This window comes from Saccoglossus kowalevskii, chromosome 3 (genome assembly GCF_978046115.1).
Source record: "Saccoglossus kowalevskii chromosome 3, keSacKowa6.1, whole genome shotgun sequence".
Classification (NCBI taxonomy): domain Eukaryota; kingdom Metazoa; phylum Hemichordata; class Enteropneusta; family Harrimaniidae; genus Saccoglossus; species Saccoglossus kowalevskii.
This window is the reverse complement of record NC_140643.1, coordinates 32,992,579-33,018,739: the sequence shown is the minus strand read 5'-3', so window position 1 is coordinate 33,018,739 and position 26,161 is coordinate 32,992,579. Positions and strand designations below refer to the sequence as shown.

The following is a 26,161-nucleotide window of genomic DNA, read 5'->3' as shown; positions in this document are numbered from 1 at the left end:
AGGCCGTGATTTGGCTGTCCGTTATGTCGCCGTTTTCTAATCCCAATGGTTCACCCACATCTGAAAAAATCCAGTGTATATATGTATTTTTCAAGCAAGCGGCGTTCAATGAAATAATACAAGCATAATCAAACTATGCCGCCCGGGTTATACAGTCAAACTATATCGGTCATCCAAAGGATTTCTTGAGATTTTGCCACAGTGCACGCTGTAAACAAATCTACAATACATTTGAGTGTCCCCAATGTACAAAATCTCTGACATTTCGTCTATACAGCTATAAATAATATTTACCATCTTCCTTGTCTTGGTCAGTGACAGATACCTCGGCAACTAACGTCGAAGCTACAACGTTTTCGTCAACATAGAATGTGTACGTTGGTTGTGAAAATACAGGATCATATTCATTGACTCTCGTGACTTCAATAACAACAGTGACCACTGTAGAAAGGCTTGGCGTTCCTCCATCCCTCACTGGTATGCAAATATACATGTACTAAATGTTATTCTGGTCGGGGATTTTCACTATCGTACTTATCTTATTTACCACAATAAATTCAATCAATAATAATTGGACTTGACAGTATTACAATCTGTATCTATAGACTTAAGTCATATTTATTTATTTATTTATTTATTTATTTATTTATTTATTTATTTATTTATTTATTTATTTATTTATTTATTTATTTATTTATTTATTAAATGTTCATACTGAGGTTACTCACCGATGACGTCAAGCTTATGTTTTGTCTTTGTCTCATAATCTAACGGATTGTGTAACGTGATGGTGCCATTTGTATCGATATAAAAATGCTCATCTGGATCAGACGTAGAGTCGATTTCGTGAAATAAGAAGGCGTTAATACCATCGTCGATGTCCCTATATCATAGAGCAACAACGAAGAAATGCAACGTGAAATCAAACCTGGGCGTTATCTGTCTTTTTGTGAGCATCAAGTGATATGCGGGTATGGAGCATGTTCAAATAATTAGTAAACAATACAGTGTGTTTTGTCGTAAGATTTTGTTTATTTTACAGCAAACATATCAGTATTCGTTGGATGAAATAATGAAAGACGCAAATGCGCATGAGCATGTGTTTGCGCGTGCGTAGTAGCTGATTGCATCTGTATATAAAGTCAATTCGATATGCACGCATACTAGCGGGATTTTCATCATTTCACCGAACGAATACTGCTATGTTTGCTACCGAAACAACATTTATTTTATGATAACCATGTATACTGTTCATCTCCAGATAAAATATCAAAAACCATTATTTCAACATGATCAAATTAATCACATTTTCACACGTACACAAATAAAATACACACGCGCGTACTGAATATGTGCTATTTTTCGGAATGATTATTTCAACTTACGAGCAAGATAACTTAGCCACAAATGTATTCTCCAAGCTGTCCTCTGCCAGTGGCACTGTATGAAGATACTGTGTACATGACGGCGTGTTGTCGTTTACATCATTCACTGTGATAACTACAGTACCAGTACTAATGAGCTGACCTCCGTCAATACCGTGGTCCACTGCTAAAACTGTCAATCTGAAACCACAAAAAAGAGGTAATACATAGTATATGTTCGTCAATTGAATTTTGTTACGATTATGGTACCGTGTTCTTCTAGCAAATTGTTCAAGCATAGCGATTAACTTGTATAAACACTAAAGAAAATATTTGATTTTTGTGTCTTTCTGTTTAGTTCCTTTTTTTTAATCATATTTATGATGTTATGTGCTTATTTACCTGTATTCGGGAACAGATTCTCTGTCCAGTTCATCTCTTACTTTCACCCACCCTTCTGTATTATCGATGGAGAACTTTCCATCATCATTGCCATTTGCAATCATGTACGATATTTTCCCACCAGCTCCACTATCCTGATCAATAGCAGTGATTTGTACAATCGGTGTGCCGATGACGTCATCCTCGAACACTGCGCCATTATACCAAGCACCTTCACTAAGCTGCGGTGCATGTTCATTGTAGGTAGATATCTCAACAATTACAGTTGCTGTCGACGTCAGCGAAGGCGTGCCGCCATCCGTGACGTAAATTGCTAACTCAAACAAGTTTGTGCTTTCATAATCGAGAAAGTTGACATTTCGTGTGAATATTCGACCACTACTGTCCACTTCAAAGGGGTTTCCATTGACGGCACTTCCCGCAACTAACTCATATGACAAGAGAGCGTTGTATTCTTCATCAGCGTCACTGCAACTAATTTGTAGTACAAAGGAAGATGGCGAGGTGTTCTCTGATATTGATGTATGGTACGTCGAAGGGTTACATATAGGTTTATTGTCATTATAATCCGTTACAAATACTACCAACCCCACGGTTGTAGTCTGTTTGGTCACATGACCATTATCAACAGCTCGAATTGTCAAAGAATAAATAGAGAGGGTCTCGCGATCAAGTGCATTTCGGACAGTTATTTCACCGGTATACGCATCAATCGCAAAATCCGAATTGCTGGTAAAACTATAAAGGAGTTCTTCCATTTCTAAATCTTCGCCAATATCGTCATCATATGCGAACACCTGGAATACTGTACTGCCAATCACAGTATTTTCAGGCAGACTAAAACTGTATGAATCGTCGCTGAATACTGGCGCAAATTCATTATATGGTGTGATTGTTACAGCAACGTAAGATGAGGCAGACCTTTGAGTACTGCCGCCATCTTTCATCTCGATTACCAAAGAATATTTTTGCGTGTTCTCCCAGTCTAATTGTTTTAGGTTTGTTATTTCTCCCGTACTATCCACAGCGAATGTGTCATCAGTGTTTCCATCAACGATTGTGTATGACGTAATCTGTCCATTTTGTCCACTATCCATATCTGTAACTAGAATGTTTGTTATAATGGTATTTGTGGGGATGTTTTCACTGAACTCAACCATGTACCTTGCAGGACTGGGTACAGGATTATTGTCGTTGACGTCTAGTACGTTTATAACTACAGTGGCGACAGAACTGCGAGCATCGGCGGGATTATTCGGTTGGTCTGTGGCTGTAACTGATAGCGTGTACATACGACTGTTAATATCTTCATAGTCCAAATATCCCGCCAGAACAATCCACCCTGTATCGGCTTGCAGAGAAAAGACTGCATGATTGGCCATGGTGTATCTGACAACACCGTCATTACCATAGTCTATATCAGACGCCGATACCTGCAATAATAGTGCACCAGGTAAAGTGTCTTCATATGTATCGACCTCATAGGACGAACTTGAGAAAACAGGCGTGTGTTCATTGATGGGAGTAACTTCAATGTTCACCAACACAGTCACCGTTTGAGACGGGGATCCCTGATCGAATGCCAAAAGCTGTAGGAGATATGATGTCTTGGCGGTCTCCGAATCATAGTCTAACGCTTTCGACAATGTCACCCGACCAGAAAGCGAAGATATAACAAAAGTCGTGTCGTCATTTCCGGAAGAAAGCATCCCATAGGTAATCCGATTGTTGTTGTTCGTTGATGCATCTTGGCCATCAGAACAGGTTAGTGTGAAGAAGTTTGTAGATATAGAGGTATCTTCATCCAGAGATATGTCATAGTAGCTCCGGCTACAAACCGGAGAATTGTCATTAATATCGGTCACTGTAACAATAACATTACGAAACGCTTCGTTGGGCGTACCCGCACCGTCGATGACTCCGTCTGTCGCCTTCACTTGTAAAGTGTAAGACGAGGTTATCTCTCTGTCTAAATCACTGACTAGCATAATTGCGGCTGTTTGGGAGTCGATGATGAACTTATTACCTTCGTTGCCAGAGACGAAACTATACGATATTTGTCCATGTGCATTGATATTGGAATCGCCATCATTTGCCCACGGGGTAGCTACGACACTACCTACAATAATACAAATTAAAAATAATAACTTGATTTTTCATCAGAACAGAAAACATAATCATCCACTCTGGCAAAAAAAAAATCAACATTCTGGAAGCTGTGAGTGTCATACCTTTCGGTGTATTTTCTGGAATAGATAAGGTTATATCGCTAGATGAACTAAACACAGGCGCGAATTCATTCACTGGTATGACGTTTATGGTGACTGGGATCACCGCAGTTAGGGGAACTGGTCCATTATCAGCAACTGTAACTTCAAGATAATGAATACTGTCACCTGAGAAACAAACATACGGATATTGCTTTTTTTATTCTATCGTTATTTGAGAATAGAAAATCCAACTAAAATAAAATCTGCACACCCTTTACTCCTTCGGACTTTCTGAATTTATTAAGCACTATAAATGTTAATGTGCGTCAATAAATAAGATACTACAAATACGCAGCTTTTATTGCTCTATTGTTTCCATTACCTTTGTAATTTTCTTTTTCTTTTTTTTTTCTCAAAAACTTTCTCTGTACAAATTCTTTTTTTTATATCATCGGTCAAACTCATAATTTTAAAATTACACCGCGCGTACGATATGTCATTGCAAAACATCAACACGCACAATATCGCTATTGTCATGGTTCTTATTTGGTGACCTTATTTGTTCTACTGTTTGTATAAACGCATATTCAAGTTTACAAAAGGGGTAATTAGTGTTTTTTTGTGATGTGTAATATTCATTATTCTCGAATAGTATGCGGTGCCTGGGATTGGTTACCAAGGAACTCCAGAAAATGATTTTTGTTTCGTGTCAGAATGTCTACAGTTACTTAGGCATGTTGAATCCATTCCTGCCACTCCATGCATAGCAAAATCATTACACTCAGTTTGTAGAGTTCTATATTATTATAATAGTTGAAAAAAGACAATCACATCAAGCATATTTCGTGGTGTAATAATTTAATGGAATATTTGCGTGATGACTTACTTTCAAAGTTGAGTTGATCAGCTAGCTTTAGTTCATTTCCGATAACAGTAAAATACTGTGCGCTTCCGGATGATATCCCAAAGGATAATGTTCCGTATGAGGCGTCTTCATCCGTGCAGGTAAAAGTAGTTAATGTTGAACCTGATGCGGCTGTCTCGTCAATGGCAAGTACAAATGACGTACTGCTGCAGACCGGTGGGTTATCATTGACATCTACGATAGTAACAGTCAATGTCGTATCATCAGACTTTGCAGGATCTCCTCCATCCTCCGCATGGATGTTAAGTGTAAATGAAGGCGTATCTTCTCTGTCTATAGAAGCAGCAGTAGTCACAAGTCCACTGCTTGGATTGACTTGAAATCTATTTCCTGGGTCGCCTGCCGTGATACTGTATGATACTATACCATGTGCGTAGGTAGGCGAGTCTGAATCTGCTGCAAATACAACTGCGACTGACACGCCTGGACCGATATCCTCTGTAATACTGGCAGTGTAGGTGGTAGTGAAGGTTGGGGTTGCTTCATTCACTGGTGTTACTTGTATTGATATTGGCACTGTTATTGAATTAGCGTTGGTTCCCTGGTCTGACACTGTTACAGTGATAATATATTCGGTATCAGTCTCGTAATCTAATGCATTTGTAAGTATCAGTTCACCACCAGAGATGGAAAACATGTCACCCGGACTCTGTATGATAGTGTACCCCAAGGTACCAAACCCACTCACTGTGCTGTCCTCGTCGCTGCAATCTAAATCCACTATGGTTGTACTGGTGGCTGCATCCTCAGGTATCGCTGTACTATACGATGACACGGTACAAACTGGTATATTATCATTTTCATCTAATACATCTATACTAACACTGGCGGTGTTAGACAATGATCCACAATCAGTGGCAATTAAACGAAGATCATAGTTATCAATAGTTTCATAATCCAACGGGAATCCCAGTCTCAAGACCCCTGAAATAAAAAAATATTTCTTATATTCATAAAATAACAAGTACACTTTTTTGACTGGCTCAAAAACTGCTAAATCGTCAATTCGAAGACGTCTGTCAAATCTTACCCGAATAGACGTCAACTATGAATGGATGCACGTCCGGGTCAACCATGGTGAATGTGAATTGTCCATGTGGATGGTCAGGATCATCTTGGTCTTCAACTGACAGCGCTACTATCAGTTCACCAATGGATGTACTCTCTGAGATGTCTAGACGATATGATGGTCCTGGTGACTGGAAGGTTGGACTATACTCATTTACAGGTGACACGTGGATGGTCACAGGTACATTGATTGAATTTGGTGAAACCGACGCCGAATCGCTTACTTTAATTATTAAATTAAAGAGGGTATTTCCGGATTCATAATCTAAACTTTGACCAGATTTTAAAGTAATGTCTCCAGTTGAGCTTATTTCAAAAGTGTCATCTGTATTGCCGTCTGTTATGGTATAAGACAGCGTCCCGTAACTACTACCAGCGCCATCCGCGTCTGTGCAACTCATAGCAACCACCACAACAGTTGAACTGATACCTTCGTCTTTTGTTTCTGTATAAGAACCCGCACTGCATTCTGGGAAGTTATCGTTAACATCGATAACTGTTACTCGAACTGTTGTTGTGTCAGTTTTAATAGGGGAACCACCATCCGAAACTTGAATCACAACGTCGTAGTATTTGTCTACTCCCATTAAATCATAATCCAGTTCTCCTTGTAATATTACAGTAGCAGTATCTGCATCTATTGCAAACATGCCAGATCCATCGGAAAGAAGTTCGTAAACGAGAGTGCCATCATCGCCCAAATCAGCGTCAGTTGCCACGACAGTGAACATTACAGTCCCAAGTGCTGTGTTTTCATACACCTGGAATAAAAATATTTTAAATATAATTAATTAGGTTAAAGGGCGGCAGTCATCGTGCCGTGTCCTGTTCGATGTGGGACTCGTAGCGTCGTATACAACGCGTGCAAAATACATTGTTTATTTACATGAAATTCGAGCACGTGCTGCGCGACGACCACCGCGCTTTAAGTTTGTTTTGTGTTACCGAAGAAACACACAAATACAATCTCACGTCATTGCTAATAAGTCACGTAGTAGTAATGTATCAATGAGTGTCGACATATAACTATATGTGATATGTATGAGTGTACAACTATATAGATATGTTAGTTGAATCGAACCCACCTGTACGGGATTGGGAACTGAACTACCGAATGCTGGGGTGTCTTCGTTGGAACCAGTTATGTATACATCAACAACTGTAGTACTAGTTAATCTTGGTGAACCATTATCAATTGCGTTAACTACCAGACGGTAACTAAGTATATATAATAACAGGCAGTCGCCATGATATAATGAACACACACTCGTACATAAATAGCATAACCAATATTTCGCTGATAATTAATGCCTTATTACACCAATTGTTAATACGATACGAACAATAATAATTAAAAGGCGGCAGTCGTCATGCCGCGTCCTGTTCGATATGGGAATCATAGCGAACGTATACAACGCGCGTAAAATACACTGTTTATTTACATGAAATTCGAACACGCGCTGCGCGACGATCACCGCGCTTTAAGAATTTACAAATGTAAGTGTTTTGTAGCGTTCTCTGTAATTTCGGGTTCAAAATAAATATTTATGATTTCATCCATGTATTATTAGTTATTCTCTGGACTTACTTGTCTGTCTCTGTATCATAGTCGATAGTGTTAGCAAGAACGATAGCAGGTTGTTCTGTATTAGTATTGAGGTTGAGTGTGAATTTGCCAGCTGAGTTGCCTTGGATTATAGAATATGTAACGCCAGCCATCGGTGTGTCAGCATCAGTGCAACTCATAGTAATCAATGTAGCCCCTAGGGTAAAATGAATTGTGTTTATGATAACAGTATCTTCGGACAGAGATTTGAATAAACTATTCACACATCAGAACAAATATCAAATAAAGGTGAAACGCCCTTTTCCTGTTCTCGCTTTGTATTATAAGCAGAACAAATTCCTTTGATTATTGCGATCACCGTGAAAAATGATAAAATTTATTGGTATAGTCAGACATCCTGGCTAGGGAAAGTTAGATTTAAGTTTTTTAGAGATTCTTCCGTAGTTCAAGTTTTTACACATTCATCATGGATTAAAAACATAATTGCTTATATAATTATTACAGATTGTATAGCCTATCGGAAACTAGTCACGATATAAATATGTCGCATAGCATTCCGGAAACTCGACCAGACCAAGAAGTAACGTATTTAGACAACTCTTCCTCACTAAATATGTTTTATATTCTAACAATGGTTTAAGTAGCATGTCATCTACTACCATGTATCTCACCTGCTGACGTGCTTTCAGAAATGGTAGCTTTGTACGATCTATCCTCAAATGTAGGTGTGACGTCATTCACATCTAATATAGAAACAGTAAGTGTTTCTGTGCCTGTCAGTGGACTGTAGGGGTCACCGTCTATTGCTTCGATTGTCAGCGTGTACATGTCTGTCGTTTCGTAGTCGAGCACACGGATTAGAGTGATCTCTCCTGTAATAGCATCAATCTGGAATTTCGGCGTGACGTCATCGCCATCTGTGATGCGGTGTGTGACGTAGCCCTGAACACCGGCGTCTGAATCTGTAGCTTTAGTAGTGGTTACGTAAGACGCTGGGGAAAGGTTTTCGTAAACCTGAACAGTATCGCTTGGAGGCATTGTTGTGAACGACGGAGTATATTCGTTAGTACCAGTCACTTCGACGTAAACGGTGGCAGTGGATGTCAGTCTGTCGGCAAATGGTGCAGCCTGGTCCCTTGCCGTAACAAACAGTGTATACCGGTAGTCATCAGCTGCCAATGCTTCCATGTTTAGCCCCGACGCAAGAGTTATTAGTCCCGTATCCTGGTCTACAAAATAAATTACACAGTAAATCGCACACCGGCGGTGGGATTTTTACCAATTTATAAAAATATTTATATTTTTTCGTGAGGAATAATTGCGGGATTCAGTAAAGGTACGAAGAAAAAGATTGTTAGAGGTAAAAATGATATGTAACTTACCAATGGAGAATTTAGATCCTGAATTTCCAAGCGATATTTGGTAAAACAATACTCCGTTGTCACCCTGGTCAACGTCAGAGCATTCCAACTGTACAACAGAAGAACTCGTAGCTGTATCTTCTACCAGTGACCTACGGATAATTAATAAACATTATAATAATACTAATTGTAATTATATATAATTTATAGTTTCGAATAATATGAATAATACTGATATTAACCACGTTTACATGTATTACTCTCGGTCACAATTAAACTTATATGTTCGAAAATATTGTATTAAACTACGACATGCAGTAATTGATAACATAAAAAGTCAAAATTTGTGAATCAAAAAAAGTGTACATGTATTTCCAATCATAATGCCTCATCGGAGTTCCTATACAATAAAACATCTCCCATATTGTATAGTTACTTGAACAACACATACCTGTAGTACACACTCGGGTTGCATCTTGGTATATTATCATTAATGTCCCTGACATTGATATTAACAGTGGCCGCAGTGGTAAGTCCAGCTGAGTCAATAGCTAAAACTGTAATACTGTACGAATCTGGCCAACCATACTCTCGCTCAAGAACAATTGCGTTCTCGATGTAACCATTGTTATCGATACGAAAGAATTCTGCTCCAGATCCTGTAGTATTAAAACAAGTGTTTTAGATTGTTCAATTTTCTTCTCAACGACACATTTAATTAAATGAAAACGAGTTGGTTGACAAAATAGTAGAAATAGTAGTGTTTTCTGTTTTTATAATATATTTATATATTTTTGTCTGTGTGTAACTGCAAGAAGTTAAAATCTATAAAAATTAGGTTGTCAAACAGACATATATCGTTATTTTATTATAATCCATCGTGATAAACTGTGCGCTATATGTATTATGGGCATTGTGGCGTATTAAATTTAATTGCATTGCTTGAGGTTACTGCCGAGGGAGTGACATCTATGTGAACTTGTAGTGTTATCTACCGTCTGACCATTAGCAAACACAACACATGTGAGTATTTTGTCATTACAATAGTATTGGTATGCCAGATGTATCTATAATTGCTTTGGGGTTCGAACAAGAGATTAGAACTGGTATAAGAGTAAACAATCGACCACTTGATTGCCGTTCATAGTCTGTGCGACAGCATTGACGTCAAATAATGGCGTGTCGATACCATACACGTCCATGCACACGTAATGTCAACAAGAAATAATAACAGTGTTGTCTTTGATAAACATAAATTATTTTCAACTTATAAGAGTTGTGATTGGCGCAAAGTATAGAGAAACTAAGATAATGGCCATCTGATTGGTGGGTTCATATTTAGAGGCGTGATTAATACTAATAATATATACTAAATGTTACTTGTATTGGCTACCTGGCAGAGAGTGAAACGCGTGACTCAATCTAACAGACGTGTGCAGTTATTGTATGAAAAGAGAACCATCCTAATGTCCCATGAAATATAATGTTCATGGCATTTGAATCGTGAACGCAGCAAGTCAGACAAAAAGAACAACGTACTTACCAGACAGAATGTATGTGATGACATCACCATCGTCACTGTCTGTAGCTGGTACAAATGCGATGAAAGATCCAATAGGAATTTCCTCATCCACGTCGACTGAGAATGTAGATGAACTAAATGATGGTGCGTTATCATTCTCTGATGTAATCCATATAGTCAGGGTTCCCTCAGCTGTGAGAGCGCCACCAGCGGCATTATCACTTACTCGGAATCGCAAGATATATTCTCTTGTCCCAGAGTCGTAATCAAAATTTGGCGACGTAGTAGTGAATATTTTTCCATCGGTTGTTGAAGGCATTTCGAAAGGTGTATCAGATGTGAGAAATTGGAACGTCAAAGCATCCCCTGGTAGATCTTCATCAATCGCCCTTAACGTGATCACCTCGGTGCTACCTGGGAAAGTCTCTGGTATAGTAATGGTATAGGGTAGCTTGGTAAATTCTGGTGGCTCATTGATGTCATTAATTTGCACCGTTAATTGGGCCGTTGACGTTAATCTACCAACACCAACACCGTCTCGAACGATAACCGTCAGCACATATTCGTCAATTCGTTCATAGTCTATTACAGCTGCAGCCTTTAGGCTTAATCTAGCTGTTACTGAATCTAAACTCACGATTTCAAATGGGGTTTCGTATGGAGAATTGTTTGGAACTGTGTCAATAATATCAAAAGTCAAAGCATCCCCATCGGGATCAGATTCCACAATAGTTGTTATGACAGCCCCTCCACCTGCATCTTCGTTAATGCTCACTATGTCAATTAGGTTGGTAAAAGTGGGATGTTCATTAATATCTATAACGTTCACAGTAAAATATGTTGTTGCAGTAAGACACTCGAACACCCGACTACCGCACGCAGATGTCCCGTCATCTAAAGTAATAGTCAATATGTAACGAATATCTCCACTCTCGTAATCGAGGTCCACGTTAGGAGATGTATACAAGTATCCACTTTCAGCATTGATAACAAACTGACGATCTCCATCGTTCGGATTCTGATTTGTTAATGTCCATCTCAAGGTATCGCCCGGAGTGTCTACATCATAGGATGTGAAAAGATGAGACAGTTTATCTGGCGGTTGATTTTCATCCATATCGATCGTTAGTGATGATGGAACATTAGTAACTACAGGCAATTCATTTTCATCAAGAATGTTTATCTGCAGGTCTTCTTGTGAGCATAGACTAGAACTAGAATCTGGCCCGTCACATACTCTAAGTGTCATTGTGTACGTGAACAGATCCTCATAGTCTAGAACCCTCCCATCTGTTACGATAATATTAGCTTCGCGAGTTTTACTTCCCTGGGTCTTGGCAATAAAGTCAAACGGTGCGTCGGAAGGACTTTTGTTAATAATAGCGAAGTACAAAGTATCGACAGTATTGTCGTCATTCTTGTCATCATCTTCGACTTCATAAACAACTTCCGTACCCGAAGTCGAAGGATGTATATTGTAGCTTGTCCATATTGGAACGTTTTCATATATGTCTATTTCCGCGTCGTTCGGAAAGTTGATAAACACTGGTAGTTCATTCACATCAGTAATGGCCACGGTATAGGTCTGAGTCGCAGTCGTTTTCCCAACATCACTGCATATAATACATATTAAATAAAAAGTTTGAAAATTCCATTAACACTGAACATTGATCAAGTTATTGAATTGTGTAATAGTTAAACATCGCGATTACGTCATACACATGTATATGGTACATGTGCATGCAGAATATGTCACTATCTTATTTTACTTTTCTGTATATAATAAGATATAGTTTACCAACATTTAAGTGATTGTGTAATCGATATGGTTTTACTTACGTGCAAGTGATTTTCAGGAGGTACTGTCTTTCGCCTCTATCCCAATCAAAATTTGCCGGATCGGTGACTCTCACTGTGCCAACATCTTCATCAATTATCTCGAAATTGTACGATGAAGCTCCATTGACCGTCACCAACGAAAACGTGGGAACGTCACCATCTTCATCAAAATACTGCACGGTGAATAGTTCAGTCAAACCAGCCGTGTCCTCGGGAATTGAGTAGCGCCTAGAGCAAAACAATAAACATATAGGTATGTGGGTTATAACAAGGATGTATGTGAAATATTGGATGAATACTATATCTTCCTATTATAAAACTATGATAATCATCTTTCAGACAAAACATACTTTCAAATATATGAAAACAGAAATATGCATATCACACATGTTTTGCAATATTCACCGCGAGTGATTACGACTTGTCTTCACTTGTAACCACCACAACCGCTCAATGAACTTACAGCGTGGATGTTGTTGCATCTGTAATTAGTATTGCATCATTGACATCTCCAACATGCACAGTAACTGCATGCGTATCAGTAGCACCGCCAGAATCCGTCACTGTGATGGTGAGTCCATACTGACTACTCACTTCATGGTTCACGTTAGCAGCGGTAGTTACCTTAGCTGCATGTGTAGTCGTCGGATAGGCACTGCAGTCAACATTACTAAGACTAGCTGATGCAACGTCAAAGAGAGCAGTTCCACCGGATGGAACGCTGGTGAATGAATACGACATTGTGTCACCTGTAGTCCCGTCTTGGTCGTACATACACAGTGTATAGACGTAGTAATTGGCGCCAGTATTCTCATCGATATAAGCATCGCCATCACTGCTTAATACATTCACCGGGTCGTTCTCGTTGGCGACATTGAATGTGACCCAGTTTGTGCTACACATTCCCATTGTGTCCGTGAGTTGAAAGTGCAACGTAAAGGTCCTATCGCCAGCTTCGTAATCGAGAGCGCGTGTTGTTTTAATAGTTGCCGTTAAACTGCCAGTTTTTTCAAGAATGAAAATATCTTCAGCTATAAAGAAATAGTATATAAATATAATCATATCACTCGTACAATAATGATTGCAAGTGAGAACCCGTACTGTACACAGATATATCGAGGTGGGGAGTACGATGACACCAAGATGACCACCATGCTGTGTTTACTCCGGTAAAAAAAATGTTTGAATTAAAATTACATGAAATAATATTGCTCGGTTACTTACATACTGAAAGCAGTTCAAAAGTAGACACTCCTGTGTCGTCACTGGCAGTGAGTGTGTATACCACACTACCAACAGCTGAATTCTCGCCAATACTGGGAGATGAACTACTTGCAACCGAGGGAAATTGACCTGGAAAATGACGTCATTATATCGATTATTAGATAGAATGTACGCAACTCATCACTTAATCGCCATATAACTTATAACTTCGCTAGAATAATTTTTTTTTTTTACCTTCTAAAAAATAGTTAGAACTAGGGCTAAATATTTTAACGGGTAATTGAAATGTTTGATTAGAATTGATAAACAATATTATAGTGGTTCAACAATTTGGGTCAATCCACAGAAATATTTTTTTAATATAACGGTAGACATGCGGCAGCGATGTCGTTTATTATATTCAATTTCTACATGTTATTTCTAAGGAGTAATTTATCAACGATGAAAATTGTTTGCCGTTATTGTAGTTCCTAAATTTACTGTGAGATGAGGCATAACAGGAGGCAACCCTTTAACAAAGCAAAATATACCCAATATTACGTCAGTATGCCGTCTTATGTACCAATGTTCGCCATGTAACAACGGCGTATTCTTCTCGACTACTATACGTGTCACGTTACAACATGGTTGTTCATGCGTGCAGTGTGCAATATGAGGTACAAACGACAGAACAATAAATAGCTTGGCAAATGTATTTTATTGGTATATTGTGTCCGTTCCCGTTTAGGAAACACAACAACATGTGTTACTTGTCAAGAAATAAATGTCAACAAATCGGTTCAGCTATGTACAATAAAAGGCTAGTTTTTTTTCATATAATGGAAGACCATGCAAAGTAAATACGTGGGAAAGTGGAAATAACATACCCAATCATAGATCGTTGAATACAAGCTGTAGAGTAACATTTACATGTCTGCGAGAAACTTTTTAAAGGTATTTTTGTCTCTAGTAAAATACAATGGATTGTATTCGACACCATTTATTGCATTATTTGAACATTAAGTTGTTATTCTTTATCTGTTGTTGCGTAATATAATAAATATTCATTAAAAATGGCTGACTTGTTCATGGGCTTCTTCATGGGCTGCAACAAAATACATGTTCACATCTTATTTTTCAAAATTAATTCAAATTATATCAAGATGGCTGAAGCAATTTACCTGTTTCACATACATATGCATACGATATACTGCAAGGCGCATCATTCCAGTAATGGCCACCTGACTCTTTGTCATATAAATGAGCACAGTGTTCCTTACTCGAAGCATCATCCGGTTGGTATGGCAACCATCTAGTATACTGGCCATATGATGTACCAGTGTCTACATTGTCAGAGACACAGTAGGTGGGGTCGTCTCTCCATCTGTAGCAATCACTGTTAGACGTTTGCCATAAGCCTACAGAAAGTAGAGTTTCAAATATGACAATATTTGTCCTACTTTCTCGAAATCTAGAATATTTTAAAATAACTATTTATGGACATTTGTGAAAAGCAAGGACTTTGCCTTAAGACAAGTAATAATTAATATATATCTACACTGCATGTGTAAGATTTATGCTAATTACAGATTATTTTCATTACCCTGAAGGCATAATAATTTAAATCTCACTTACCCATCCAAACATGAGCCGAGTCATCTGTAATTAAACCAGTTACAAAACTTTGTTCACTGTCACTGGTTATTGACACTAAATGACCATTATAGTTTATCACATCGTTACAGGATGTTTCGGCACTTGATGCACTTGCAATGCTAGTGAAATACCGGTATAATCTTCCATCGTGTTCATGCCAGGATTGGTCTACAGTGGGACATGCTCCAAGGAAACCTATGAAGACACAACTAAAACTGTAAACCCCTATAATTTCCCGAGACATATTTTTACAATTTTTCATGTGAAATCACGAAATATTATAACATTAAGGATTTAACTGGGGGTCTTGAAACAGGGTGTCACGGGACTAAGTCGTCAACAAATCATTGGAACTGGGAAATAGCGAACATTTCTTACACACAAATTCAACGGTTTGCATTTATCTGTTGGGTTCGCGTCTGATAAATCATTCAACTCGAGTACGGCAGAAGTATTAATTTATTGGTAATCATTTCAGTTATAACTGACGTCACACATAGGGATATGATGTAATTTAGTCAATGGTCACTTGTAACTAGATTTCAAGACGTTTACTCACCTTTTATGAAAGAAAATACCAAAAATATCATCAAGTAAATCGTCATTACGCCACGTATACGTTGAAAGCAACTGTATTCGACATGAAATCCATATGTTTCGATTACAAATTCTTGAGAACGATTATCTCGTATTGTAGTGTACACACTGTCTACCGCTGATGATGTATATTAGCGTACAGGAAGTGTTCATTTATATTGTCGGTGTGGGAATATTGTATAAATGGTTCTGTTAACAACATCTGTTTTGACAAATACTACTCAAATCTATGAATTCAAATCATAGAATGCCACACGAAATCCTAATACTGCTATTGTCGTATTTAATTATATTTAATAATGATCTATATCTATTTTATCTATAGTAAATGTGGTATTTCTCTCTATCCTCGAAGTCAGCCCACCCTATAAGTTTATGGATTACCCTTAATATCCATTTTGACATCAAAGGTCTCGTGTTACCATTGCACTATATTAATGACCCTTCATCGGACAGTATAAATAGGGTAACATAGAAACCACAATAAATACACACAAACACACGCTGGGATAAATTATCTATGAGAGTGTTTTCGTATGTTTTTGATGGTGAACGTTTTACAAGTAAAATACAAACATCTTATATATCACGCAAGGATGGGCAGCGTGTTGACCTTTATCCCGTAAATAAGCATCCACAGAAAAGAGGAATAATTCACAACTTCTCAAATGTTTGATGCTGTTGAATGTGACTGAACTATGAGCTGGGGATGTGGTGTTGTATTTTCTGCTACGAAGTGTGAAGTTGACAAGTTCCATGCGTGCGTTGTTTAACATAACAATCCTGTTTTTTATGTTTTTTAAAGCGTACAAAGCCTTTGATAGGGTGGATATCTCTGGACCTATTCCAAAAAAAAATCTTCATTGTTAAGGGCGATTGTAATCTGGTAAAAATATCAAAGTTTGGGCTGTTTTAAATCAGAGTACTTTTCCTTACTGAACGGCAAGTGGAAATCTCCACGCCTATGCTGTATATTAATAATTTTAGTGACAGGTTATCACGGAATCGTGTTGGATATTATGTGGCCAGACAATGCGCGAATCTTCTATTTTACGCTGACGACAGTGTTTTTATATACCCATCCGTCAATGGATTAAATAAATATTAAACCACGACAAGGCTTTATACTTTCTGAGTTATTTTTATCACTATAAATTCAGACATATTCCCAATGTAGTATTGTACATATGAAAAGCACGATTTGTATTAGTATTCGTAATCAGTGTCTCAACATGGAAGGATGCTGGCGACATTAGACAGTAAATGAAATGTTTCTATGCCTGAATGTAATTAAGAATGTAATCTTTGTTTCGGAGCTGGTTCGTGTTGCGTATCGCTCTTAGAATTCTGCTTAAGCATGACTGTACTAAAAGTATGACGGAGATGTTTGTGTGTGGTCGCATTTTTGCACGACGTAAAGCTTGACCCTGGTCATTTTCACTTCTTATGTAATATTTTTTTTATTAATGGATACGGGAATTGAACTTCCATACGTATGCTATTTAACGTATGTTATTAATTGTATCGACGATGATTGAACACAAATACATCAGTGCACAAACTTACCGATATTTCTGAACATTTTTGCTCAATTACCTGAATTATTTTTCTACGGCATTTAAAATAAATATAATAATTGAAGGACAATTCTCGACGACAATACGGTTTTAATGTCATATCTTCAACAATGTACAAGGTTTTCATAGTCGTCGAAATTCGATACATTGAGGCATGTGAAAATGCCGTAACGTGCAAAATAGTTTATGGTAAAATATTAGTCAAGTATGTGCGCCGTTATGTGATATTAACGACCCTTCATCGGACAGATGAAAAGAACTAATTTCACATCAAGAAGGCAAACAAATTATCGTGGTAGAACGATGTTATTTTAATAATCATCGCGATCTGCACTCTGTTTTCTTTAACAAATGATTAAACGTGGCAGGCACAGGCACATTCCAAAAAATGGATCGGTACTGTAACGTCTATGCTATACAACTGAGTTAACCCTTGAAACAGTATACCAACCACCTGTAGGATTACGTTATACTGGGGACAAGTTAAAATGCGATTTAATTAAATTTAAATAACCTGCTACAGCGATCATGATGTTGTCATTTGTGGTGACACACATAACTTCATAAAAAATACATCTTCCAGTATGTACTAATTGTTTAAGCGTGTGAATCATATCTACCTGAGAGGGCGTCGTTTAACGCCGGAGCCAATAACTGATTGATTGAATATGGAGATTAACGTTGATGAAATTGCTACATGTTTGAAAACAGTGTGTAATAGAAAAGCTCTGACTGGCTGTGACTAAAACATAAGAAAACTATCTTTCTTTGGCAAAGAATTCCTGTAGTTTATATCGTCAGTAGCTAGTCACTACCATATACATATAGGCATAAATGCCACGAGGCAACTTGCTGGAAAGTGCTTATCTTAAGCACGGCAAAAGAACATTAAAGACTGAAACATGGTCCTCCCTGATTTGATGCAGCAGGTGGGATCAAGTGTAGGATCATGATAAAGCAATTAGTTTCATCTAGCCTCTCGTGCCCTAAAAAGCGCATTAGTCCACAAACTGACTAAGTCAGCTTGGAAGACCGGTAAAACCTCAGTAAATGAAGTTTCCTGTCACCACCACAACTCCTACCTGATGCCAAGGCCACTAAAGTATTTTCCATGACCAATCAATCTAAAAGTGATGCACATATCGTGGCTTGCGGTGGCCATTGAACAGACGCCTGTGACAATGACCAAGATGGTGCAACCAACCTCAAAGGGGGTCTAGCCCACGTCCGAGTAGTGTCCTTCAGTAGTAGGCCGTGTCCAAGCCGGAATGCACGGTGTGCGTGTCACTAACTTGGCCAACTCTTGGTTCATTGGTATGGCAAAACATTGAGTGTCAGTTTTGGCTAGAAGTTGAATAGTTTCGTGACAATCTTCGGTGAGATCGGCCACTCTGTACTGTCTAACCTGATCCAAACAGTGTGTTGGTTACTGTATTGTACTTTCTTGATGTGCTTGCACTTGAGACTGATGTTTTGCATGACACTCCATGAAAGGATTGAAACTACTGGGCACTTGAGAGACGGTGATATTATGCCACATTTGTTGAGGTAGGCCATGTCTATCATCATCCCTAGGTAGTTCAATCAGTCTGACTGAGATGTTCCTTCATTGAACCATAGACCTTAGAAATCTCATTCTAAGGTCTATGATTGAACACAATTCCCATTAAGGGAGGTGATCAAAATCAAACCAGCGGTTTCCGGCCCGGGGAGCTCCGCCGATTTCACTAATTAGCCTTTAGTTAGGTCACCCGGAAACGTCATATTTTTCTGTCCGAATACGAGCAGGTTTAACTAAAAAAAATGTAACTGCCAAAAGTCTGTGATTGAAAAAATAATAGGAATTGATCCAAGGTTTGGGAAGCCGAAATTCCTGTCGTGTCTAAGTCAACGAAATGGTCTTAATTATATTCACGCAGTTAGACCTCGATGGTTTGACGGTATCTCCAGAAAAATTAATCGTAGAAATTTGGTTGGTAACAGTAGCACGTATAACTAACTGATGGTGCGGGTGCTTGAATGTTCATATGAAAAAAATTCTGCTCATCCTTCTGTATTATGCTATAGTGAATTGCACATCTTAAATATTTTATGTCTGTAATTTTTGTAGAAACTCGACAAACTTATTAGTGAGTTGGGAACTTAGTCGATGTGTTTTCAAAGCATTCTCTTATTGTTAAATATTGGCTTTGTATCGCAAGTAATTAAAATGATCTTAAATTTGGGATTTACGCACTCCATGACAATATATTATGGAATGGAGAACCATTATCGAAACAGATCATGTTAGATAACAATTATATTTACAGTGGCATTGAGTTTGCCAGAATATGCATACATGGAACTGAAAATAAAACTCAATTCTTAAATTATGTCAACTGTCATATTTTAAAGCAGGGTAATCGTCACATGCGCATGCGTAAGATGGCCATAGCATTGCCCAGGAGCCTTTGCGTTTTTAGCTTGCGTTGTTATCGTCGCTTAGGACGATTCTCGCGCGTGCGCAGGTGACGACCCTCCGCTTTAAACCCAATTATCAAGTGCCGATAATTGCTGTTTTAATGGTCGCTCTACTTTAGACGTCGTATTCATTGTTCCTCGGCCAATGTAGTACAATTGAATCTTTGTTTGACGCTGAGAAATGCAACATTCATAGTTACTGCCAGTAATCTTTAAAATTGTGTCACAGCGTGACCACTTGGAAGAGATTGTGTTTAGCAAGCCAACCAGTTCAAAGATGTACTGCACGATATACACATATTATTTCTCGGTAAATATAGACTTTTATATCCACTCCCGCTAAACCAGTTAATCATTTAAACAAATAATTGCATTACATAGGCCAGATGAGTTATTACGTTTGAGAAATGATTGCATTAGAAACAGTTTATCTTAACGGAAAACACATTCTAACAGATATCTGCTCATGGTACTGACATAAAACCATCGAAATACTAGGTGCATTGTTTTTCACAATATGTTGGAATAATATTTTTTTACTGAAAATGACCGAAACATTTACCAAGAATAGAAAATTGAACTTATCGTCAATAAATAAAGAAAACTTATTAACGTGCACATGACCACCAGTCGGCCATTTTTAACCCAATCTGAAAAAAACACATGCATCAGTATACTATTACGTTCAATGTATGTGCCAAATATGAACAAAATATATCCATGCACAACTGAAATCTGGTTCCGGAATGTCAAAAAATTATTTTGATGAGTTATTAAGATTGAAATAGCCGCCATTTGACATCTTGAATTGGACCGTGAATCGAATTGACGTGCATATGTATCACCAGATACATATGATGCATATGATATTTGATTCTGATTGTCCAAGGCATATCGAGGTGGGGGAATCACGCACGCATACATGGACGTCAATCCATACGTCCGCGTTTTTGGACTGCACAAAATTATGCATGATTAAAATCTGGAAATATCGGGAGAATCGGGATAAAAACATAATATATATTTTCCATTTACAATCGTTTGGGCACATATTGTTATGTTTTACCTGTTTCACAGACAAATCCATAGTCAGTGCTGCACACATTGTCGTTCCAGAGGTGGGAGTAGTCAGTTCTATCGAAGAAATGAACACAATGCTCCGCACTACCAGAATCATCAGGTTGATTATGAGCCCAATATGTATATTGAGAATACGACGTAGACGACGAGTACACATTAGGATAAACACAATACGAAGGATTGTCTCGCCATCTATAACAGTCACTGTTAGTGGATTGCCATAAACCTGTATAAGAATAATGTATTACCTTTGTGAATTACACCATATATAGTAAAGTGTCGCATTAGCTGGTTAATTCAACAATTTGCAACGAACATGTTTACACCTGGAAGATAGAATATATAAGATGGCATAGCATCAAACCAAAATCAAAAATAACAATGGGCGCACATGAACATTTTCATCATAGTCGCTCTTCAGTAAAATTTGTTGTTTTCACGTTCGTCACCAATTTACACGATTTACTTAATATTTAAAAAAAACTTACCAATCCATACTCTGACATCGTCACTGGTAATTAGGCTGGACACGAACCTCTGTTCATTTAAGCTAGTAATCGATACTAAGTGACTATTGTAATTATTCTGGCACGTTGTTTCGGCAGCTGTGTGAGACATTTCTTGACCAAAATAACGATAACATGAACCGTCGTATTCCGTCCATGCCGTTGTTGGACATGCACATCCAGGCACTAAAATAGAATTATTAAGAAGGGTCGTTCAACATACCAGTAAATCAACCATTCCATGTGACTGTCGTGTCACCTACCTTAATAACGCCTTTTAGTGCTACAAATATATTGTAAGTAATAATGTCGTCTGTCTTAATTAAAGCGCGGTAGTCGTCGCACTGCGCATGTGCGACAATTGTGTTGATGAACATTGATTTTCCCACAATCCAATGCGTTATTCAAATGGAATCACAAGTATGAGGTTTGACCTGGGCGCGACTTGCACTGATTACCGACGGTGACTCCTTCGATACCTTCCAATCACATGAAAATTTTCCTAATTAAAGCTTGGAAACGTCTCAGTTCGTACTCGTTGATCTGCGCAACAGTCAAAGTCGGCATCTGTGTTTATATGAGATCCATATATCTCGCACATGCGCAGCACGACGACTACCGCGCTTTAATATGCATGGCAGATATACAGATTATTATCAAGGTTTATTAAGGTATTGTGTAATTACAAATTATAAAGATAAATTGTAGCGTTAAAGTAAATTACTGTAAAGGGGGTAATTATTCACTGGGTTTTAATTTAGCTTATTTCGCTGACTGGAAAAATGCGCTAAATTAAAACACAGTGAATATGTAAAATTTAGCATAGAACACATTATCTAAATGACGAAACCGTGAATTTAAAACCCACTGAATATGCCTGAAATGGTAAATCAGTGAAATTTAAACCCAGTGAAAATTAGTCATTTTACAGTAGTAAAACAAAACAAAAACTCGATTCAGTAGAAATGCTATATTGCCGTTGGTAGCTTGCTCGGCGGTCGTACTTGTTAATGGTTAATGGATGATGATCGTCTCGCAGCGCGTGTTCTAAATTCATGTAAACAAAAATGTCTTTTTACACACGTTGTATAGGTCGCTATGAGTACCATATCAAACAAGACGCGATGCGAACACCACCGCCCTTTAAGATGAAATGTTACAGAATACCTGTTTTACATAAGAAGGGGAAGGCATTGCTGCAGTCAAGGTCATTCCATCTATGTCCAACCGTTGTCGCTGGCCACAGATGCGCACAGTCCTCGCCACCAGAGTCATTCGGTTCATTCGTATTCCAGTATGTCCAGGCATCGTTTATCGGCCCATTGCTATATGTATTTCCGTATTGGCAATAACTATCGTCATCTAAAGGGTCTTCTATCCATCGCCAACATCCATCATCAATCTGCCAAAAACCTAGAAAACAATTAAAAGTGTCGAGATTGTGCAAATTATTGAGTGTGTATACATAGCCAATTTCTCAAGAATTTACCCCAACCATATATTACTCTAATAATAATATTGTCAGTGTTACATTTAGTGTATCTTGCATAATGTGATAAGAGACTTACAACACCAACATGTCTTTATCATGACATCTACTTTTTTTAACATGATCAAAAATCGGGATTAAATGAATGGCCGAAGATGGCCTTCAGTCACCTCTCTCTCGCACTGCAAACTGATGCCATAGGAAGCATATTCCATGTTTGGGACAGCGCAACAGGGCTTGTGACCTACCATAATAGCAATTTAATGCGTTATCATAGCGCCAACCAGACCCGGACGAACATAGGCACCTGCATCCCTCAACCAAGGTTTTCCCAAATTCGAATCTGTTAGTGAATAAGTCTCGGCGCACGGCAGGAGTCGACCCTTTTCAAATGTTCGCCGTCAGGTAGGAATTGAACTCGGGTATACCGTTCATGAGCCTGATGCAACATTGTGCAACAACCACTACGCTACCAGTAAACTTAATTTCTCGGGTTTGTCATTCTAAGTTAATAGGAACATTTTTACTATTGATGAAATTCTCTCTATGAAGTTTAAAATCTTGTTTTCTTGCTGATTGATATTGCTGAATACAGTGTGGCATAAGTAAATCGTAATTTTGGTAATACATGTGGTGGCTCAATGAAGTGATCTGTTTTTGTGTTGAAATCTCACTCCCAAACAAAAAAAACAATTTGGTCATGATTTCTTGTTGTCATAGCAACCTGAAATAATTGGTATTTTGGTTCATATGTATTAGTAAATAACCGCGTTAGCATGGAAATGTGACTGTCAATTGATAAGAATGGTGCAACGTTGTTGACAGAACTTTCGTTATAAACCTTCAAATACAACTGTAAGTTCTGTTGATCATAAAATAAACCACTGTTTCATGTCACAATTACGTGCCAACATTGTATAAACCATGCACGAAATATAGGAGTTATATGTCGACAATGTACATAAGTATGCCTCAAGTAACTCTTTGAACATGATTGTGACCACCCTTCTCATCACTGATAAATAATACACACATTATCATTATTCACATACCTATCCAAATTGATGAACTTGAATCTTGTACGAGGCTTGAAACGAAAGTTTGTTCATTTTCGTTTCTCACAGTCACTAGATGCCCACCTACTGATTGACAGTAGTCCTCAGCTGCGGTTGCGCTTTTGAGGGTCGAATAATATTTATAACACTGATCGTTGTATTCCGACCATCCCGATGGACAGTCTACTGCAGCTGATAAACCTGGTGATACAAACAAGAACACTTACATAATAATAGTAAATGTGTAATGTGTTAGATAGATGTTACTAACGGAAAGGCATAATCATAAACTGTTAGTAAAAGTTTGGGGTACTGAAGGTGAAAACATTCTATATTCAGGATGGTAATGACGACGTTACAATAATGTATTTACCCACCATGCACGAAGTTTAGTAGTATTAGTAGAATTTGTCGAACGCTGCCCATGTTGTCACACATTTATGCTCGCCACGGTGTTGACGTCTTGTAAAATAAGTTATTTATAACCATCATTCTTGAACTCAGAAACATTCGAATATGGTGTATGTTCTAAGTCTGTTTCACGCAAGTAGTAGAAAACTCGTCGAATGTACAATTGTAATACTATATTTTTACGTCAAATTCTTATCCTCTTCTCATGTAAAAACCCTTATAATATCCTTTCTATTACGAGCAAATAAACCATTACAAAGTGGCTTATTTTGAACAATGCTGTCTCGTTTTGAGAAGTTACACGCGTTACTTATAGCGATCTGAACAATGATGGCGTGTTTTTATGTTCTTACTGAGCGTGACGTATCTCAAATCATTTCACGGCATGCCTCGCAATCAAATCGGCAAAACCGTTTCTACAAAACACAACAATAATACACGAATATAGTTACAGTGTGTGTACACATTACATTCTGTGATCTGACCTGGTTTGGGTTTGGGTTTTATCGGGCTTAGATTGCGTTTTAGTAGGTCACTCATATCTCTATATATGTATAATGTAATACTTGATTTGTCGAAAAGTGCATATAACGATCTCATCGCGTTCCTAGTATAACTTACCGTCGTAGATGAATACCAAGTATATTTGTATTATTTTAAATATCAATTGAGTACTTTGAGTCTAAAAAAACTTTGAGTCATTTAAATTCATGATTTTTTTTTTTTAAATGAAATAATAATGGTTTTACTGGTAAATCTTGGTGTCATATTAGGTAGTGTAATTACATATTAACATTTGGATAATTTTACCAAAAAAATCAATTAAGCATGCAAATGAGATTATTAAGTTAATTGAGGTAAGTTAATTAAATCGAGGTTCTGAGATGCAACTGAACACACAGGGTTAGCATCTTAATTAGTAGCAAATTTTGCAAGATTGCCCACAAAATGCAATTACCTTCATCAAAGTGTGTTTCATATGGTATGCCCGAAAATATCTAGACATTGGTTAATTAGTATGCAAAGTATGTAATTAATATTTATTGTTCAAATGAAAACTAATCAGCTCTGTGGAGTTTCCCAATGAATTAACTCTGTTATTGAAATGTTATAAGCGGTTCTTAATACCTGATTAATAAAAACAAACTCATTGTTGTGCAAATAGAGTAATGAAAAATTTCCTCCAAATTGTTATTGTGGATTATACCCAGGCATCCACAAGTTTGCAGGTCATACGAACTCACCTAAGTTAACAATTTCAAGTTATTCGAGCTAAAGTCCAAATATCAAATTGCAAACATTTCATAGTTGTCATACTCTTATGAGTATGTCAAAGGGCACTTTTAACGAAAAGGTATGTTGAAAGTCTGAGGCGCGGAGCATCTAGGACTTTCATCTGACCAAAGTTAGATTATATTTAATAGTTGTCTGTATTTCCCTCCTCATTGTGGTTTGTTTTTTGACACACAACTCATTTTGTATAGAACACTATGGCGGGCAGGGATGGGACAATGGATGTTGAAAAAAAACTGGATGCTATCGAAAGCATCATACGTATAACAATGGACACGGGGCAACTATATAAATGTTGTGTCACTCCAATTTAGGCTAACTTGTGTAATTAGAATAGTCATTGTTTATTGGTGCATTTTAGGTTACATTAAGAGCCAGTGTATAGATCTTATAGCATGTGTGTGTGTGTGTGGGGGGGGGGGGTGTTAATCCCCAGGTGAATCTTGTTCAACAAGTCATTGTCAATGTACCCCGGTAACCACCTTTTGTTTTATATACGCGAGTTCAAATTTATATGGAGATATGGCTACACTTGTTTTAACGCGATGACTGCTGATGATGTCCGATGTATAAGTG

General features: G+C 37.8%; 1 protein-coding gene across 1 annotated transcript; it reads right to left on the bottom strand.

Moving 5' to 3' along the window:
- Positions 1–277: 277 nt before the first annotated feature.
- On the bottom strand, positions 278–24,832 carry LOC100371900 (protocadherin Fat 4-like). The gene is made up of 23 exons (XM_085497459.1): positions 24,778–24,832; positions 23,879–24,082; positions 22,505–22,750; positions 21,320–21,523; positions 20,818–21,057; positions 15,097–15,312; positions 14,643–14,879; positions 13,483–13,611; positions 12,722–13,289; positions 12,259–12,486; positions 10,441–12,032; positions 9,349–9,556; positions 8,919–9,049; positions 8,208–8,765; positions 7,558–7,732; positions 7,055–7,187; positions 5,932–6,730; positions 4,863–5,825; positions 3,998–4,162; positions 1,767–3,885; positions 1,386–1,565; positions 729–883; positions 278–474 (listed from the first exon to the last, which is right to left on the bottom strand). Exons 1-23 carry the CDS (start codon positions 24,830–24,832, stop codon positions 278–280), a joined length of 9,702 nt encoding a protein of 3,233 aa, XP_085353585.1.
- Positions 24,833–26,161: the final 1,329 nt, after the last annotated feature.

Bases quoted from the DNA above. Each gene is read 5' to 3' on its own strand.
- LOC100371900 (XM_085497459.1), bottom strand. From the start codon at position 24,832: ATGAGTGACCTACTAAAACGCAATCTAAGCCCGATAAAACCCAAACCC. The intron at 12,487-12,721 runs GTAAGTTCATTG...GTTTTGCTCTAG, and splicing joins GATGCAACAACATCCACGCT to GCGCTACTCAATTCCCGAGG. The intron at 5,826-5,931 runs GTAAGATTTGAC...TTTTTATTTCAG, and splicing joins CATAGTTGACGTCTATTCGG to GGGTCTTGAGACTGGGATTC.